Consider the following 20,298-nt stretch of genomic DNA (forward strand, 5'->3'; position numbering starts at 1 on the left):
TGAATTTGTTGTTGTTTTTTTTTTTTTAAATCATTTGTCCTTTAAATTTTTCTTAAATTTTCTTATACACACATTTTTATTTCTTCTTTTACTAATTTTTCTCTGTAATCATTTTTTTGTCTATTAAAATGAATGCATATTCTGTAGCCTCTATAGCTGCTGTCTCTATCAATTTTTTTGCATGTTCCTCAGACATATTTTTAAATTTTGTATGGCATGTCATTAAAGAATTTTTATTTTTGTTTAAATTAAATTCTTGATTAAAAACTTGAAAGATCACTTTTATCCATGTTTGAGCATTAAATTTATCAGATAAAAATTCCTAGATTAAATACATCAATCAAAAATATATAATTATAAATGCAAATAATTATAATACATTTTAATATAAAATTATGTTTTGTTTTACCTGTGGTACACTGCAACTAACTTTAATGATATTCTTGTTATATGATATCAGAAGTATTGGTACATTTGGAAAAAGAAATATTACATCTTGTAAGGAAAGATGTTTTAGTGTATGTTGTAAATTATGAACAATAAAAGAATTATATGATTTCATAGAATCTTTTACTTCTGTTATAATAGAAGTCCTTGAAAAAGAAAAATAGTAAAATTATATGAAATGAAAAATAGTATATATATCTATAACTTTGATATCTACCTTTCATTTGCTATTTTTTGTTTCATAACTATTTCAAGTAAATTTTGTAATTTTGCATTACATTCTTCCTTAATAAGATAAGGTAATGGTATATCTGCACTTTCAGTATTTTCGTGTAACTTCTGCTGTATCTCTTTAATTTGTAAATTTAACTCATCGTTTTTAATATTTTCAGTAGTAATATAATTTTCTAGTTTTTCAATCTTTTCCAATAATTGTTTACCAGCTAATATTGCTGCTTTAGCTAATGGGCCAGTAGTAGCATGAATTGTACAATTTAATGCACCTTTAGAACTATAATTTAGAACACAAAATTGTTCCAGAAATCCTGTGTTTTTAACATGTGTTCCACAGCATAATTCTCTAAAAATTAATATTTTATTGTTAATGTATGAATTAATGGCTATGAAAATGATAAGAAATTTTAATCTTACTTACTTTGATTTTAATTCATTTGTATTAATATCGATTACCCTAATATCTGTATGTGGATATATTTCACCTGGTACCATTGTAACATTATTTTCTGCTAATAATTGCAACAAATTCAAAATCCTATTGTCTACTAATGCATTGGTTTTTATAACATCGTTAATAAGTTGTTCTATTTTTGCTATATGTGTTAATGTAATTTCATCTCCAAATGAAGAAAATTGAAACTTTAATATATTTTCAGAAACCAAAGAATTTCGTTGATAAACAACTGGGAATATAAACTTTAAAGCAGCATTCAGTAAATGTGTTGCAGTATGATTCCTCATATGACTTGTTCGGACATGTGTATCTATAAAGATTATACAATCATTCCAATCTTCTAATTCTGAATAAGCATCCCTATTACAAAAAACATATAGATGTATGTATAAATTTTGTTTCTTTTTTTTTTTCTAATTTACAAGGAAATATAAATACATACGCTAGATTATTTTTCACGAATTTGCCAGAGTGAATAACATAGCCATTAATTTTTTCAGCTTTACTTATTTGAAATATCACATTTTTTAAATAAATGGAACCTATGTCTGATTTTTGGCCTCCCTGAAATGAATAACACATTGTTTTGTTTAATATGATGTCAATTTCATTTTTGTCATTTAATAGTATATCTGTATCTTTCTTATTGTCAAAATTCATCAGAATTGCTTTTAACTCTTCTCCTAATATAAGGTTACCTGAAATATGTAAATATACATAATATCATATATTTCTAAATAATTTCCATTATAATTAATACATATATATATATGTGTTAATACCATTGATAAACAATCCTATAACTTTACTTCTAAGTTTGGGAAATTCATAATTGTCGTTTTTATATTCATAGATATATTTAAATGAATCATCTGTTTGTGGTATATCATTCTCAGTAAGTAATGTCAAAGATTTTTCAATATTCTGATTGGTTTTAATTATTCCAATTTTAGATTTAAGTCTTGCCTTATTCATTTCTTTTTCAAAATCTTCTTTATCAACTTGAAGTGATTCAACTGTAGCCAATTCTATTATTGTTTCTATATTTAATCCATGAGTGTCAAATAATTTAAATGCCATATATCCTGGTAAAATACCAGATGCATATACGGTTCTACGATAAAAAATCACTACAGATAAAAAATATAATACAAGTTATATTGTCTAATATTTATGAATAATGCTTACTTATTCTGTTTTAACATAGATTGTAAATCTTTATATCCATTTACCAGTCCTGATGCCATGCAAGAAGTAACAGAAGCTAATTCTGGTCTAGTTGCAACAATTTTTTTCCATTCTTTGCCATACGTTTTACATAATTTTTCATATAAATTTTCTTCAAATTCTATTATTTTATGGGCCTAAAAAAGATTTCATCTTGTAAAATAATTATGTGGTCTATTTACTTATTTATGATTAATAAAATTACCTGTTTAAGATTATTTTCTAGTTCTGGGTAAGCATCTCCAAGAATATCAACAACAGTATATGTAAGATCAAAAAGTAAATCTCTCTTTTTAAATGTATTTTCACTCACATCTATTCCCTTCCTTAATATTCTTCTCAATTTCTGACTAAACGTATAAATTCAAAAATTAAGATAAAAATTACTTTAAATTTAATTACAAATAAATATTTCTTACTTTTTTTCTGGTATAATACCATCACATAATGCAACAGTGATCATTCTCGCATGATCAGCTAATATTCTATATGAGTAATCTATATCATTTATATCGCAAGTTCCGAAAGTGCCTTTGTATTCAGGAGCATTTGTATTGCGACGTATTGTTTCAAATAATGGTTGAAAAAGATCTGTATCATAACTAGATTTTTTTCCTTGCAGTAAAGTAACTAATCTTTCAAAACCCATCCCTGTGTCTATATGATGTTTTGATAATGGTTGAATAGCATGATTACCTGTAAGTCTATAATAAATTATATAAAAAGTAAAAAACATGATAGAAATTACTTTACAGAAACATATATAACATATGCACCTATTATATTGAATAAATACTATATTCCATAGTTCAATAATATCTGGATGACCTGTATTTACTTTTGAACTTTGATCTCCCAATTGCTTTGTAATATCTACATGTATTTCTGTACAAGGACCACAAGGACCTGAAAGTCCCATTTCCCAAAAATTATCTTGCATTCCAAATGGTAATATTCTGTTTTCTGGAATACCAAGACTTAACCAGATATCTTTACATTCTATATCTGGTTGTAATCCTAATTCCTCACAACCACCAAAGTATGTAATGTACAAAAATTCTTTTTTAATATTATATGGACCTGTCAATAAATCTAACGCATAACGACAGCTTTCTTTCTATAAACAGTTAATAAAACAATATATATATATTTATTTATGGTTATTTGTTAAATAATTAAAAATAATCTAATATACCTTAAAGTAATCTCCAAAGGACCAATTTCCTAACATTTCAAAGAACGTATGATGATAACTATCACTACCAACAATATTTAAATCACTGTGTTTTCCACCTACTCTAATACATTTTTGTGAATTCACAACTTTTGTAGAAGGTGGATCGTAATATCCTAAGAAAACTCCTTTAAACTATAGAGATTCAATGTTAATAACGGATTAATACAAGCGACTTAGAATTATGTAAACAGATAAACATACTTGATTCATGCCAGCATTAACGAAAGCTGTAGAATGATCGTTAAGTAGAGAAACAGGACTCGAATGAATAATATCGTGTTGTAATTCTTTTGTAAAATAATCTAAAAATTCTTTACGAATTGTATTAGCACTTTTGTACGTAGTTTTCGTACAATGAGATCGTAATAACTTTGGTACACTTATTTTATTCATGTTATAAAAAAATAATTGTTGCGTATGCATGATAAAGATATTCTTTAATAAATAAAAGATATAAATAAATAATTATTAGAATATGAAAAATTATATTATATATCGATCACAACGAAAATTACGACTCAGGTCCATAGCTTTACGAGCACGTGTAAACACATACATGAACCAATAAGAACTTAGATTATTAGTAAACTAGTGGTATGACGTCATTATGAGCGCCAACTTCGAAATGATGGCAGCATAATTCAAATTGAAAATTATTTGCCCACATTATATCTTATCAAAATCTATCCAGATAATCGTAAGTTAATAAGTATGAAACTATCAGCAAAAAACTAAAAGTCAGATATTTGAAAAACTTTTGGTCACATGCACGAATATATTTTTAAGAACATCATTAAAAAATTGGTTATCTATTTTTTATAAAGTATCTAGAAGTTTGAAATAAATCAAATTTACGGTTATAGAAATACAATGGATAACGAAAACATTATTAATAACAAAGACGTTCTTCAAAAAAATAATGATAAATTTTCCAATGTCGTTAAAACATTAACGACATCGTCGGTCTCACGTACGACTAATCAACGACACTCGATCGATAAAAATACATTGGAAGAAAAAATAACATGCAGTTCTAAATATGCAACTTGTTATAAGCTGAAAGTAAAACGATTTCAAAATATATCAATAATTTTTCAATACTTTTACACGATAAATTCATGTCAGCTTTATCTCTTGTAGGATACTGGGAAAATGCATTTACGAGTGCAGACTTATCTCGAGAAAAAAAAGATTTCAAAGCTGTTCGACTTCCTAATTGGTCATCTTCTTGTAGAGGAATCACCCGATCCAATTCAATACCTAGAAAAACTTCTTAAGGAATGCTTACTGTACAGATCGGGCGTGAAAGAGCCGCCATTATTATTTAAAACAAGGTAGATATATATATATATATTCGTATTCTCCTTTATACCAGCATTACTTTAGATTTTGAAACGTAGGCACATTAGAAGTATATTTCAATCGCTTGGTCCAGACAATTGCAATACCATTTCTTTAAATAAATATATAACCGGCATGACTATATTAGGCATCTGTGATTACGAACCAAATCCTTTCGAGTGTATGCCTGGACATGTGCATTGGCATACATTCAAAACAGAAGCGTAAGTATGACGACGATTATTATTTAAAGAATTTTTTTTATATATGTATTGTTATAAAACATCAGATTGATATATAATAGAATATATGATACGTAATACAAACTTAAAATTTCTTAGAAGATAATGTTAATAATTTACTTGAACAATTATTATCGTATATATACAGAAAAAAATGTTTGGAAAAAACTCTTGACGATATAATCGGCAAGAATGACATATAAAAAACTACCGAGCTATTCATATTCTTTGCATCAACATACGGAATACAAATTCAAAAAGTTTGATTGAAAGGCGCCAATTCAAACATATTTAAATCGATTCAGAGTAGTTACAAATTTTTCCGCTGAGTGGCGTTTCGTCAAGTGTAAGACCCTTTCCCCCCCCACCATCCTACCTTATACGTCAGTTACATTTGTCGTGTGTATCGCACAAGTAGTAGCATCGGGTGCCATTGTGTCGAACAGCTCCGTCGAGTAAACTAGTGTCTGTATTTGCGCATAAGAGAACTATTATATACGAAGGAACGAAGAGATAATTTGAGAGACAAGGCGTATCGTATAAAGAAAGAAGACGAGCTTTATTGTAAACACAGTTTCGACGATTATACATAAAACGTACTTTGAAGCAAGAAACATATCCTCGATCGTGTTGTACGCAATACACACGTGCGTTTGCCTCGAGCTTGATCACTATATATACACAATGCGATGATCGCCGATGATACGCAACGAAATCATAAAGAAACTCTTTCGCGCGTCAACGAACACGAAACGAGCGTACGGAAAGGAGCCAACGACTTTCGAGAGAACGCCTAATACAACGGTACAACCTGTTAGTCGCTTCTAGACCCGTCTTCTAAAATCAACATTGGAATGGACCACCCACTTCACGGACTAACTCTACGTATCTAAGAATCTTTAGAAAAGTAAGGGCAGTTCAAGGGGACAATTTTTCAAGGAGAAATCACGGACGAGTTTTAGAAAAAATGCAAATGTCGTTGTCGAGGGACTCGAAAGGACAGCCGTAACGAGCGTCGTCAGCAGCTACAGTAATACATACATATCAATAGAAAAGGAGATCAAATAAGGAAAAAAAAAAAGAAAGAAAGAAAGAAAGAAAGAAAACGAAAAAAAGAAAAACAAAACGAAGAAAGAAGACAACTCGAGAAAGATGAAAGTAATCGGTCCTTCTCGTTTTGCGACGTTGACATTGTCCCTTATCTTCCTCGTAGGCGGTATAATACCTACAGTACCATCGCAGGAGCATGCCGCCCTTCTGCCTGCCGACGAGTGCGATTGGATCGGAAGGTTAGTGGTTATTTCTTCTTTTCGCTTCTCTTCATCTTCCTCTTCATCTTTCTCTTCGTCTTCTTCCCGCGCTGCCGATTTTCGATCTTCTTTCGTGAGTTCGTTCCGTCTCACTTAAGCTCGTTCCCCTTCTTATTTGTTTCTTTCTTTCTTTCTTTCTTTCTTTCTATCTATCCTCTTTGCGATTCCGTTGCCTAGCACGTTCTCCTTGGCATCGTAAACCACCTTATTTGGTAGCTTTCGGATATATCTGGATATATCTTTGCGTTTTATATAAAGATGCGAAGATTCTTGATTTATTCTTCTTTCGAATAAAATCGTTATAAGCGTATCAAGTTTTTTTCCCTGAGAGGAATACAAGGTGAATTTATTTTGTAATTTTCTTTTTTTTTTTTTTTGTTATTCTTATTTTTCGTCTTTTCTCTTTTTGTTCTTTTTATGTATTCTCTCTCTCTCTCTCTCTCTCTCTCTCTCTCTCTCTCTCTCTCTCTCTCTCTCTCTCTTTCTCTCTCTCTTTTTTTCTTAATATTTATGTAGAGAATATATAGAGTTAACTCTATCGACAACGTCGATACTTTCTAACATTTTTACGTCTACGAACGTCACACGTGACAAGCACGATTTATTTATATCCGTTTAGTTTCGATATATATTCACTCACGAATTTTTGAACGATTTTAAACTATTAGTTTGTTGGAAAGGTGGAAGATAAAAGATAATACTGCGTATCGTTATATAATTCGGCTCACGAATTATTATAGATTAGAAAAAGAATTATATAAGATTTAATCAACAATTCAATATACAACCTAATCGAAATGTCACGTTTTACGAGAATCATTTATCATTAGTGGCAACAGTCAATAGATTATAATAGAGACAAAAGTACGTTATAAGAAAGAAAAACGACCGTTTATAACTGTTATGATGAGTTTGCTCTAGTTCCGTCTCTGATCTGGATCATAGCGATTCGCTCTTGTTTCAATTCGATTATCGAGCCGAGGATCGTACCGTTTGTATCAGAGAATATAGCAATCTTTCTCTATTGATATTTAAAAAAAGAAAACAAGTTCTATCTCTAAAGATTCATTTAATTTTTAGTCCCTCCGACTTTTATGGAATCCGATTTTCAATGTAGAAACGAATTTTACAACTCTAGTCATTTATCTTCTTTTTATTTCTTTATTTTTTTTTTTTTTTTTTTTAGGATACTTATATTAAGGTGAACACGTTTCTTTTATTAATCTTCTATCTCATGAATTTTTATTCGATTACGATTAGTTAAACGAAAATGACAAACTATTCACATATATATATGTATATACTATACATACGCCATTTTTTTTTTTTTTGTAATGAACGATTATAATCGCAAAACATCTATATGTTTGTTTAGTATCGTTGAAAATAATGTTAGAAAATTATTCGGAATGGAAGAAAAATGAATAAACGATTTATTTTAATAGTTGTCTAAAAATAATATGATACGACAAAATTATAAATCTTTCGAATCCGTTATAAGAATGTAAGAGAAAAATGCCCGTTAGTCGTTGGCCGACGCGTCCGTTAATGCGTTTGCACATTAACGTTTGTTTACACCGTATTCAATGTCGATGCTATCGCGATTTATTCTCGTGAAGATTATTAACCTTCTCGCGAGTTGCGCTTGACGGATTTTCGCAGTTTTTCGCACTAACTAGCAATTTCCCAGAAGAGAATCCGTAATTAACATCGTCGCACCTTACGTATATACCATTTCGTATAATTTATCAGTAGCGAGAAAGTCGCGTAATCTCGTCGAATGTTTCCATGTTTTACATGGAAAAATATACATTTAATGTTTTCACTTATATATCTTTCTCTTTTCTTTTTCCTTGAGAAAAACCAAATGAAAAACAGAGATAAATAAATAAGACTGAAACTAAGCTACATAAGACTCGGTACCAGATTCAATCTTATTTATATTTGATCTTGTTCAAAACCATCAAACGCATACAACCAAATTTAATACATATACAATTTCTAAAGAATTTAATTACATTTAATAAATATCTATAACTAACGTAGTTTCTTTAGTTGCTGGTTTACTTACAAAATGAAACATTATTTTTTGATATTGCATATTCATATTATCGAACAGAAGATTTCTTATCCTATAAATATAAAAGACGTAATCGCAATAGTTTAATTCAAAAAAAAATCCAAGTTTAATTAACCTAGTTTAACAAGAATATACAACATTATCCTAAAAACCGGCATTGCAGATAGGAATCTTATTTCTGCTCTGTTAAATCGTTGGAGCGTTTTAGAAAGAATATGAGTGAAGTTGTAATATCGGAGATTACTGTGACGAGAACTAGCCATCTCTGACTTCGTCGTCGTCGTCATCGTCGTCATCGTCGTCATCGTCGTCGTCATGTTGTCGTTGGCAATGTGGCTAAGCGCGAAAGTATGCATCGAATCGAATGAAATTCATGAGGACGGCGCGGCAGCTAGCCGGACGAGCGGGACTGCGAAGGACTACCAGCTTCTGCGTATACACACATACATACACTTATATTCGTCTTACTCTTTGTTCATCACGCTTGTTCCTCATGTATATGTATACACATACATATACATATACATACGATATAACCAGTTAAGCATTTACATGGAATTACTTCTTAGGCTATTTAAAAATATAAAATATCTATAAAAAAAAATTAATCAATTTTAATGAGAGATATAACAAGAAACTTGATCTTCCTGTAATATCATTAGTTGCAAAGATTTCTATTGCATTTCTTTTATTTATTTATTTATTTATTTATTTATTTTTTTTGACATGATCTATTTGTGTTACTGTTATCTTATATTTGAAGGTTGGTTCAATAATCTTAATTAGAAATATATATATACATATATATGTTTATGTATCAATAACGAAAGAAAAGTAAAAAAATAGAAGCTTATATCGGTTACTACGTTTCAACGATCGAATTTTAATTCGATACCACTATTCTTTGGAGTATCCGACAAAGGATTAATCTACTACTAATACGTATATATATTTACATATTTCATGGCACTTTTCGAGACAGTTAAAAAAATATTCGGGCTGTTGCCATTTCATTACACGTCCATGACTTCATGAACTTTTTATAACGTCGAATGACGTCACTGGATATCCGCGTTCTTCGATACAGATCATACACACACACACACACACACACATTATATATATACCATATAAAATCTGTATTTTATAAATATATTTGTACACATCGACTCGTTATCGCTTTATGTTATTTCGTATGTTTAAGCAGACTATGCGACATTCTAGTCATACGGGCAGTATTTGATGCTAACAACCAAGGCGTTTACATGAAACACTGTAAGACTGAAACTCGAGACGCCGCCGAATTCACGCTCGAAAGGGTTTACGGTAATTCAAGACACTTTGTCAGGACAGTCTCTTTTCTAAAACTCGTCGTGATTGCTTCATACAGAAAGAAAGAAAGAAAGAAAGAAAGGAAAAAAAGAAGAAATGAAATGGTTCGGATACGTTGCTAGTAATCCGTTGAAAAGAAGCTTTCCAAGAAGAAGAGAGAAAGAGGAAGAAGAGAAGAAGATTTATTTGATCGTTCCTCGAGATCGTTATCTGCGCGCCCACGTGCTTTTTACGTCAGAATAGAAGCATACATTACTTAAACTTAGGATATACTCGTCAACGAAACGAGCTTGTCGCGTCTTTTCTTATAGAATATATGTTCTACGTTGTCTAGTACTTTATCCAAAAATATACATGATACGTGTGTATACATATTTGTTGCGTTCACGGATTTACATTCGATATAACGGATTCGAGAATCGTATCGATAAGTATAGAAGCTGAGACTTATCCGGTTTTGTACGAAAGAAAAATGTCGATCTCTTTTCATATACAACTCGAATACCGTTTCGGTTCATAAAACTGGCAAATAGAAACGGCGATAGAGGCGATAATAAGTTTTTCACCTATGTTGCTGGTAGAGCTTAGAGAAAGAGAAAGAGAGAGAAAAAGAGAGAAAGGGAAAGAGAGAGAGAGAGAGAGAGAGATCGGTCCATGTTACCTTGTACTAGTGGAGTATAAAAGGGGTGGGGTAAGGGAAGAAAAGTCGTTGGTCTTAACAGAATGCTATACCCGTCGTACGCCTTACGGAAACCTGTTTCCGCTTCTGCGACAAAGAGGCGAGGAAAGGGGAACGTGCCCGGCTGTCTATACACACCGTTCTGCTTTACCGTACGTGTCAGTCTTGTCTAAAAGAGGGTAAGTGAGCGTGGTAGCCGCACGAAGCAGCGCCGACTATGGCTATGGAGGCGCGTGGCCCACTCCACGCCTTCTCTCTTCGTTTCTTATACTTCTCTTTTTCTCTTTCTCTGCCTTCTCTTTCTCTCTGTATATATATATATATGTGTGTGTTTTTTTTTTAGACCAGTCTACTCTATCTCTTTCTTTCTTTCTTTCTTATTTTTCTTCGTATACTCATACATATCTCCTTCTCACTTTGCATATAGGTATATGCTCCATATTTAGACACACTTTTCAACCGACTCTAGATTACATTCGTTTGTAGGGCCGTCCTTGGACACTCAATTTCTATATTTATTCCTATTTATCTCGAGTGTGCCTCTCCCTTTCCAAATATTATATTTTATCACGAAAGTCTCTTTAAACAAGACTTTTCTCTCTTATCTTATCGGCCATCTTTATTGTTTTCACGTAGAGAACGTGATATTTGTTGAATATTATATCGATTAAAATTTTTCGATGGTACAGGCATAGAGATCGTAGAACACATTTAATTCTTAATAGATCAGATAATTTATTGTCTTGAGGGAATACATTTTTTTTTCTTTCTTTCTTTTTTTTTTTTTTTTCATTATACATTTATTCTGTACGTATTCGGAATGAAAATTGAATGGACGTGAATTTGCGAGAGAGGAATCGAATTGAGTTTGCTTTGTATACGCGAAACAAACTCGACGAAAATAACTGGACTGTCGATGTTTGTAATATGTGGTTTACGACTCGCAGCAATTCCAATTTGAATGGATATATTCGGGTTATCCTATCTTCTGAAGTCTAAACGTAATTTATACCATTTTTGAATAAATACAAAATATTTTGAAAATATACGTAACACAGAGATAAACTTATGATCGATTTCCTTATGAAGTTTTCGATCGATTCAGTCATTATTTTCTTCTAAATTACAACGTCGAATATTTTAACAAATTTTCAAGACTTCGTCACATTCAATCACTTCCCAAGCACACCAGTTGAACCATAAAATATTGAAAGAAAATAATACAAAATATGTTGTCGTCGGATACAGAAGATAAAAGAAAAGCTTTGTTTTCGTTTTAGCGGTGGAGGTGGTCGGGGTGTACGACCCGTTTATCTTCGATGTTCAAGAGGGACCGTTTTATGGCGTTATCCTCGAGGAGCCTTGAGGATAGTCTTATCAGTGGCTGCAGCAATAAGCAGTTCAGCGATTGGATCTCGATCTGGTACTGCAGGTGTCCTTTTGGCAAACGGAAACGGAGTTAACGAAACTGGACCCAAATCCAAGTCCGGATCAAGTGGTTTTCGTGTTTGCGTTAAGGCTTCCGGTCCAACAAGAATATATTTGGAAAGCAACGGTACGCTTAGGCCAGTTTATTCTCCGCGAGACGGAAAAAACGAGGCCTCTCATCGTTGTTTCTATACGAAAAAACAACGTACAGCTCTTTACGTCGAGGCTGACGAGCTCACCGCAAATAATAATCGCGCGAAGTTACAATACGACGTCGAGCCGTTCGTTGTTAATCATAGCACACCGGACGAGTCCGACGAGGAGGCGGAATGTAGACCTTGCTCAATGGAGGAACTCGCTGAGGCTTATTGTCAGAGTGACCTTGTTGCTAGAGGTACCGTCACCGCTGTTCAAAGGAAGCCCGAACTCGAAGCTGCCGAATTAATTTTTAGGATAACGAAGACTCTTCATAGAGTCGAGGAAACTGAGGTAATCCTTTTTTCTTTGTAGACTTAAAAAGTCAACATTTTCAATGGAGCTTGAACAAATTCGTAAGACGTATTCTGGAAGCAGAGTCCTTCGACCGAGATAGTTTTGTCTCATGTACATACGAAGCATCAGTTTCCAAAGAAGAATTGTTCTGTTCTCCATATGTGAGCGAATGCGTTAAAACACAGTCCTTTGATACAACATATACGTAGATTCAAACTGATATCAAATCAAGTCTGAACGGTTCTGTTGAAGATAAGTTGAAAGAAAAACCAATTAGAACAAGTTGTTGTGTGAAGTATAAGTTTCCAAGTAAACATTGTTCTGATCCTTATATGTTACTACTAACATTCTCATGTGTTTGTTCTTGTTTGACTTGTTTCTTAACAGACCAACGAGGTGTTCTCCATTCTTCCGAATCCTCATCTCGAAAAGAGCATCCGTGTAAGAGTTTCCTCTGCTTGTGACGCTCGACACGGCCAGGGTGAATTCGTAATAATGGCTCGTAGAAGACTCGGCGACCTTACTCTTGTTTGTGCACCAAGACTGGAAACTTGGGCCGAAGCCGTGCGCGAATCGATCACTGCACCATGTCTGCTAAAAAGCTAGCGGTTGAAAGACTATCGGCATGCTCTCATCAATCTCCTCTTATCATTGCAATTATATGTATAAAGCTTTTTTCCACCACTAGATATCGGAATCGTACGAGTTCCAAAAATAGTTTCAGTAAGCACAACGCTGTATGTGTCTATGATGTAGGAAGAAACACAAGAAGAGATAAACGTGCTAACGCGTATCATTTGAGATTTTGAAGATCACACAAAATCACGGTTTATCTTACAGATTATTTATATTTTTTTACGAGCGTGTGCTTACCGGGATAATTCTCAAAAGAATATTGAGAAGGATTTACAATCTTTATCTGTATCTATATATAAGATATATATTTTTATCTATATATATAGAATATATTTTATACGATGTACACGCCTTACACGAGTAAGTGTACTTCGTGCGCAAGATGTCGATCTCTAAACTGTGATATTATTCTTTTATAGGAGGAATAACGTGACGCATATATTATCTTAATCAATAAATTTCTACTAAACTAGCCTGTTTATCATCTTTAACATCGTACGTAATAGAAGAGCAAAAAGAAAGTATGCTCACTTCTGTATTCTCGAAGGAACTTTATTTTCCTTTACGCGAGAGCTTCCGCTGAGTAGCTATGATCTCTATCCATATATTCGCTTTGATAATCGTTTATTGTTTGTTTGCATTACATACGGTATCATCGCTTCGAACTTAACGCAATACAATTGACAGGTCTGCAATCGTATTATTTCATAATAAGGAACTTATACAAATTAGAATCGAAGTGAATTTCAAAGATGAAATAACCGCAAGAAGACGTTGTTGTTTTTATAAAACGTATGTATAATGACGTCAAAAGAATTGTGCACAAATCATCACGTGCTATTATCATAAATACGTCCGCAAAGTAGTTCTCTATCTTTTACATGTCGTGTAGAAACATTTCTATGTTCGGACTTTCACTCGACCAATTTCCTTTAACTGCAAGTAGCACGAGGTATTCTTTCATAGCAAACGCTCACTATCGACTTTCAAATCGAGTTTTAGTGAGGCTTGTATATAAGTACACGTAAAAGAGTTATCTTTATTGATTCTTCAATTTTTTGTTTATTTTGTATAACAGAAATATTTGAAAATTGTTATTTTTTATTTTTCCACCTTGAATATTAAATATAGCTCCTGCTTTCAATTAATTCAACAAGTAATGAAACGTATTTGTTAATCTTGTAAATTTGTATTAATAGAGAGTTAATATGAAATATTATTTTAGTAAAAAAAATATATATTTATATACTTATTTAATTTCACAATACAATACTTAGTATTTCTTCCAAAATCATACTTATTATTTACCGTTGCTCTTTAAAAATATATTTTTGCATCGATTGAACTTTCAAGGTGGACTAATTACAGATCAGTTTTTTTCTTTCTTTCTTTCTTTCCTTTTTTTTTTTTATTGTATATAATTAAAACGTTTCTTCGACTACAACATTACTAATCCTTTTATAATTGCACGGTAATAAAATATAGACATCAAATTTAAAAATCTATGCAAAAATTTACATCTTGTGAATACATTTGCGCTTATTACACGTCGTTCAAAAAGATTTACGTTGTGACATAAGGATAATTTGGACATAGTGATATAACAAGGTCATCCATGTTCGGTAAAACGACAATTTTTTCGAATTCTCGGAGCAATTTAGTTTCGATCCATTTTGTCACATAACCGATATTTAATATTCTTTCGCCTACAGCAGGTGTTACAGTAATCGAAATTCTCGGTGTTGGCTTAAAACCATACCAAAGCCGATCAGACGGTGGTGGTGGAATGTTTACAGATAAGCAACCTTCTATACCAGAGACACTGACCGTTAATCGAATTTCAGTGTTAGAAACGCCTTCCATTGCCTTTCGCACATAAGATAATTCGGTCGCCTGAAAAACAAGTTATACATGCACTGATTTCAATTTTTTGTTCTTTATCATTTAATTTAGTTTATAATAATGTTGTTTCTATTGTTAAAATATATTTGTCAGAAATATACTTACATGCTGAAAGTATTTACTTGCAGCCAATCTATCTACCATACTAAGGAACTTTTTCCCCGAAGACTGGGTGGAGCTGCAAAGAGTATATTTTCAAAGTAAATATATATATATATATATGGTAAGAATGTAAGTTATCGATAAGAAGAGAGATTTACGGTGTATCTTTTGACGTTGTATACATCGTCATATTAGATTTATCATCGTCCTCGGTTGAGGTTTCTGGACTATCTTCTACATCACTGTCAAACATAGGTGACCTGATTGTCTTTGACTTTTCTCCAGCTATCAAATCACTAGAATTACTGGACATAGAACCAGCCCTGGTTAATTTCATAAGATTTAGTTTTGTTTCGATAGTCATAGTTAAGCATCCCTTATATAATACATTCAAATCGATCCAGAGTCCTCGTTCATCTATTATTGGCTTTGATGTGTCTTGAATAAATGGTGCTCTCTGACCTATGAGCATATCTGATACTGATAAACTTTCCATAAAATACGGTAATTTTATATTAGAAAGTTTTCGCTGAATTTTGTCTTGAATTAGATTTATAGTTTCAGAACATTTGTGCATGTCGAACAATATACGACCCAATAAACAATTAAGCCATGTCATGTCATACATGGAAAGAGGAGGATCGATTTCGGTAATCGGAGTTGTCGAAACAGTCTAAAATATTAAATTACTGTAAATTCTTTGCATTAAAAACATATAATAATTTATTTTGTGTGCAACATATTTCTTTATACTTACATCAAGGTACTGAGTCATATATGCGTTGTAATTGAGTTCTGGAGGACGGTCAAAAGCAGGACTCGGCGATGTCGGAACTTTCGATTCGTTGATAGTTTGTTGTGACTGAGACTGATTTAAACTATCGTTCATTGTTGGGATAGAATTTCTTTTTTTACAGCTTGCTGCAATGATCAAACGTCTATACCTATGATTAATAATAAAGAGTGAAGATATGGATACGATTATGTCATATTATGGTAAAGGTGATTTTATTACCAATCTTCTTTTTGACGATCAGCTCTTGCAAAAATATATAGCTTGCATATATCATTTTGGTCATTTTCACTGTGATCTATGAAAGAGTTCTTTAGATTCCGTGTATGCGTAAAATCTTCATCGGTTTCGTCTCCATCGTCTTCTTCGTCAATTTCATCTTCAGCCTCTTGTTCCATCTGTTCTTCATCCTCTTTAATCTCTTCTTTCTCCTTTTTTTTATCTAGCTGATTTTCTGTATCTTCCTCTATAATCGTTTTGTTATTTTTAATAGTATTAGTTTCTTTGTTATAACAGTCTTTCAAGGCAACATTTTCAATCAGAGCTCCCTTTTCTATCGTAATACAAATTGGATACTTTTTGCTCCATCTCCTGTATAATAAAAATGGTGATATTTAAAGACATTTTGCTTGAAATAGGAAGTTTGTTCATGTTTTTCAAACTAAAAACAAAAAAAAAGAATAATCGTAAATATGAATAATTTGGACTGCTTTTATCACTACTGCCTGTAACTACGAAGTAATTACCAATTGGAAAAAGGTGTTCTAAATAGGTCGTAGGAATATCAATTACTTATTCACTTGACCAACTTTCAGTACCATGTATAGTCCGATACATATCAATACTCTATTAAATGTGAAGTACAAGTCACCAGTATACCTTCTTCTAATAAGACCTTCAGGAAGTAATTCTATCTTTGCAGCAGCCAGGTTATAAGTTCTTCTCCGAGTGAACTTGAGTTTGTGCTTTGGTTCATCCCAAACAGCCCTTTTTGGTATTCTCATTCTAGTTTCCATTATGCGCAATGTTTCACCCTCTAGTCTGAAATAAACAGACTTTGTGCGTGCCACATGATAATTTTGCGGGTCATATAAGTATGGTAACTCATTTAACCATCCCTCAAATCTCTCTAAAACTGCGTGCTCCTCTACTGCAGGTATTTCTACGACTGGAACCTTATATTTTGATATATCATTGTCTTCAGGTACAGCTGTTAATATTCTTTTCATGCTTGCTACTGTATTATATACTGTAACAGATGCGAGCACACCGCCAACAAAGCCAAGAATATATTCCGGAAATGGAACAAGGTAGTAAGAACAAGCGATTACCATAGTGAAAACAAATATTCGATGGAACAACTGATGGAGTAGTTCATTTTTAAGCCATGCGAATGTTGGTTTAGGTTCTGTCCTAGGTGAAAACAGGATTGTGTGTAATAATGATTGGTTGAATGTATCATGCACTTTTTTATCATTATTTTTTATATCAATACATTTAATATCTGGTGGATTACTCTGCACTTTGTCATCTGTTCCATTAGAAAAACTTTCATTCAACTCAGCAGCTTCTACTCCACTTTCAATACTATCTTCTTCTGAATTTTTTGTTTTTATACCAACTTTTATATTAGAGAAACTCATAAATCTGCTACTATCTTCTTTAATATCAGCAAGTGGAATAGCTTCTTCTTTCTCTTGTTTTTCAGAAATACTTTTTTCAGTTGGTATTACATCTATTAAATCTTCTGAATCACTAATACTTGAATTTTCCTTACTATGTCTATATGCTTTTTTGTGTTCACTTTTTATTTCATGAAGTTTTTCCTCAAACGTTTTTGTAATTTTTCCTCTGATCTCAGATAGTACTCTCCAAGGATCCGAAGACTGAGATGTCCCTTCAGACAGATTTCCATCAATACTAGAAGACCTTTGCTCTAACTTACTTTCCATTTTCTCTTTATCAGTCTTTTTATCTGGAATTTTTGATGGCGATAAGGATAATTGAGATGAAACTTCTTCATATTCCAAATCTTGTTGTTTTTCCTCGTCTGTACTAAGGTACAGCTCCTCCAAATCATCATCATTTGCATGATAACGTATTATTGGAACAGATGTTGTAAATGGTTTACCTTTATAAAAGAATATATATTTAATTTAGATAGGACAAGGTTATGACATTTACTGAAATATGTAATGTAAAAAATATTGACATTTCTTTTTCTTTTTTTTTTGTTTTTTTTTTGTTTTTTAGAAAATATTGACTAACTAAATGTATTAAATTTATATTGTTATTTGTTTACTTATAAGGAAGTATGATCTCCATATACAATATGGAGAATAGAGATATTTGAAAACAATTCATTAGGAATACATGGTAAACAATGATTCATTAATTTTCTGCAATGTTTCGAAATAATATTCTTACCTTTAATCATACCCAATGTTATTTTTCCTGTATTTTGCTTAGAATTCATCATCAGCTGCTTGATATTGAATCTTTGATATGTGTCCTTGCACCATTACTATGGTTTAACGATCTGCGTTGCAATATAATTAGTATATAAAAACCAAACGCTTGATTAACATTTAATAGTCGTAAAGCTTATTATTATTAATAAGCGTAAACGTTTTATTCACATATTCTTTAATTTCGATATAACTCGTATAAAATTAGATAAAGTAAAACAAAGATAGCAAAATATTGATAATCGCTACGTTACTGTTAATCGGTAAAACTCTTTTTATCGTAAAAATTCTATCACAAGATTTATTTCACTTCACAATTGCTTATTAACTGCTGTTACATTACGAACGATGATATAAATTATTTGACGTTTTTAATGTGTTAACGTGCTTTATTTGGAGATCATTGATTGGTTGTCAGCACCGACTAATCTACCCAATCAATCTATAAGTTCGAAATTCAAACCATCGATCTAATGGTTAGAATAAAAAATATTTACACGAATATGTAAATATTTATTAATGAAGTAATCTTAAAAAGAATGATCAAATTATAAACTTGTCGATAGAATGTTCGAAAAAGTTTACGGATATATCTTGCAAATATATTTAAAATGAATTCATATTATAATGAACTTATGGAGATCACATCACTAGATAATTCTAAAGCGAACAAATTTAGCGATAGTTTCAAAAAACTAATTTTAGATTGGTAAAGACTGAAAAATTTGTCCTACAGAGTTTAATACATATAAACACGCCCTGTCTGGATACAGTGGAGCCAATATTATCGGAGAATGACTTGTGGATAAAAACGTATAGGGAAAGTATCGTAGTAGGCTATATTTAGAAAAATTTGCCAGGAAGTTCTACTATTTAAAATAACAAAAATATCACTCATAAAAATTAAGTAAGTATCCAGATTTTTTTCCTAATTTTTTAATTTTATTTTATCAATATAAACGAATATGAACAAGTAATTTATTCTTCTTACATATATACACACATATATATATATATATAATATATTATTTTTACAATAATCAAAACATGAGTTCGTTTCTATATTATCTACTAGGTAAAATTCTCAACGCAATCTTTTTTTGTAGTTTAGTCTACTTTACATTATAATTATTACTATTAATACTGTATTGTAATGATAATATATAATATCAAAATATACTAATGAGAATAATGATAAGAAGTAGAAAAAAAAATACATATCTATATACTTATATATTATATAAATTACGTATATCCTACAATATATATGATAATGGTGATTTATAATAATAAAAAAAAAGAACATATTTAAAAGAACAAGGTAATATATAATAAATTTAATCGCTAATGTCTTACAAAGATCTCTGTCCTTTTTTTTTTTTTTTGAGTATATTCTACGTGTTACATTACATGATTATTATTCGCGCGAATTTTCAAGAAATTATCTCTTTCAATAATAAACATCGATGTTTTTTCTTTCGAAACATTTTAGATTAAAAAATTAATATTTTTGGTTATTTTATAATTGTTTAAACCATGTGTGATATACACAGAGTGGAATAAAATAATATTTAATAATTTAGTTAATTGTAATAATTATAATAATTAATAATGTAATTATTTAAACATTACATAGCTCGTAAGACGCGTTAAATATAAAATAATTTCGATTTAATATTTCGATAGAATTAAATTTTGATCTCCAGGACGATAACTACGTTTAATATCAACAAAAACAAACGAACGTTTAACTGACTTTGACCTTTTTCGATCCAGTCTTGTTTTACACTCCGACGGGTGAACTTCGAAGCTGTCTCTTTCCGAGTGTGTTAGGTTAGAAAATAGTTAAAACGATCATTCTAATTAATTATTTTAATTTCTCTCAGGTGCG

The 20,298-nt window shown here is 31.4% G+C and overlaps 3 protein-coding genes across 4 annotated transcripts; 1 reads left to right on the top strand and 2 right to left on the bottom strand.

The window, feature by feature from the left end:
- Positions 1–17: 17 nt before the first annotated feature.
- Positions 18–4,403, bottom strand: LOC122628703 (alanine--tRNA ligase, mitochondrial). The gene is made up of 12 exons (XM_043811241.1): positions 3,804–4,403; positions 3,561–3,734; positions 3,142–3,482; positions 2,785–3,069; positions 2,571–2,715; positions 2,327–2,502; positions 1,921–2,252; positions 1,581–1,836; positions 1,103–1,498; positions 665–1,027; positions 410–593; positions 18–322 (listed from the first exon to the last, which is right to left on the bottom strand). The coding sequence occupies exons 1-12, from the start codon at positions 4,023–4,025 to the stop codon at positions 92–94; spliced, it is 3,105 nt and encodes a 1,034-aa protein (XP_043667176.1). The 5' UTR covers positions 4,026–4,403; the 3' UTR covers positions 18–91.
- A 1,175-nt stretch (positions 4,404–5,578) lies between these two features.
- LOC122628709 (meteorin-like protein) lies at positions 5,579–19,574 on the top strand. Of its 2 annotated transcripts, none has more exons than XM_043811252.1 (3): positions 5,579–6,474; positions 11,867–12,503; positions 19,144–19,574. In XM_043811252.1, the coding sequence occupies exons 1-3, from the start codon at positions 6,338–6,340 to the stop codon at positions 19,252–19,254; spliced, it is 885 nt and encodes a 294-aa protein (XP_043667187.1). In that variant the 5' UTR covers positions 5,579–6,337; the 3' UTR covers positions 19,255–19,574. The 2 variants fall into 2 exon arrangements, with proteins under 2 accessions (XP_043667187.1, XP_043667186.1); XM_043811251.1 differs by lacking the exon at positions 19,144–19,574 and adding an exon at positions 12,894–15,161 and having other exon boundaries at positions 5,583–6,474.
- On the bottom strand, positions 13,750–19,070 carry LOC122628705 (testis-expressed protein 2). Its single transcript, XM_043811243.1, has 7 exons — positions 18,367–19,070; positions 16,819–18,070; positions 16,162–16,530; positions 15,904–16,090; positions 15,305–15,819; positions 15,150–15,222; positions 13,750–15,035 (listed from the first exon to the last, which is right to left on the bottom strand). Exons 1-7 carry the CDS (start codon positions 18,416–18,418, stop codon positions 14,706–14,708), a joined length of 2,778 nt encoding a protein of 925 aa, XP_043667178.1. The 5' UTR covers positions 18,419–19,070; the 3' UTR covers positions 13,750–14,705.
- Positions 19,575–20,298: the final 724 nt, after the last annotated feature.

The sequence above is a fragment of the Vespula pensylvanica genome, chromosome 4, assembly GCF_014466175.1.
Source record: "Vespula pensylvanica isolate Volc-1 chromosome 4, ASM1446617v1, whole genome shotgun sequence".
NCBI lineage: Eukaryota > Metazoa > Arthropoda > Insecta > Hymenoptera > Vespidae > Vespula > Vespula pensylvanica.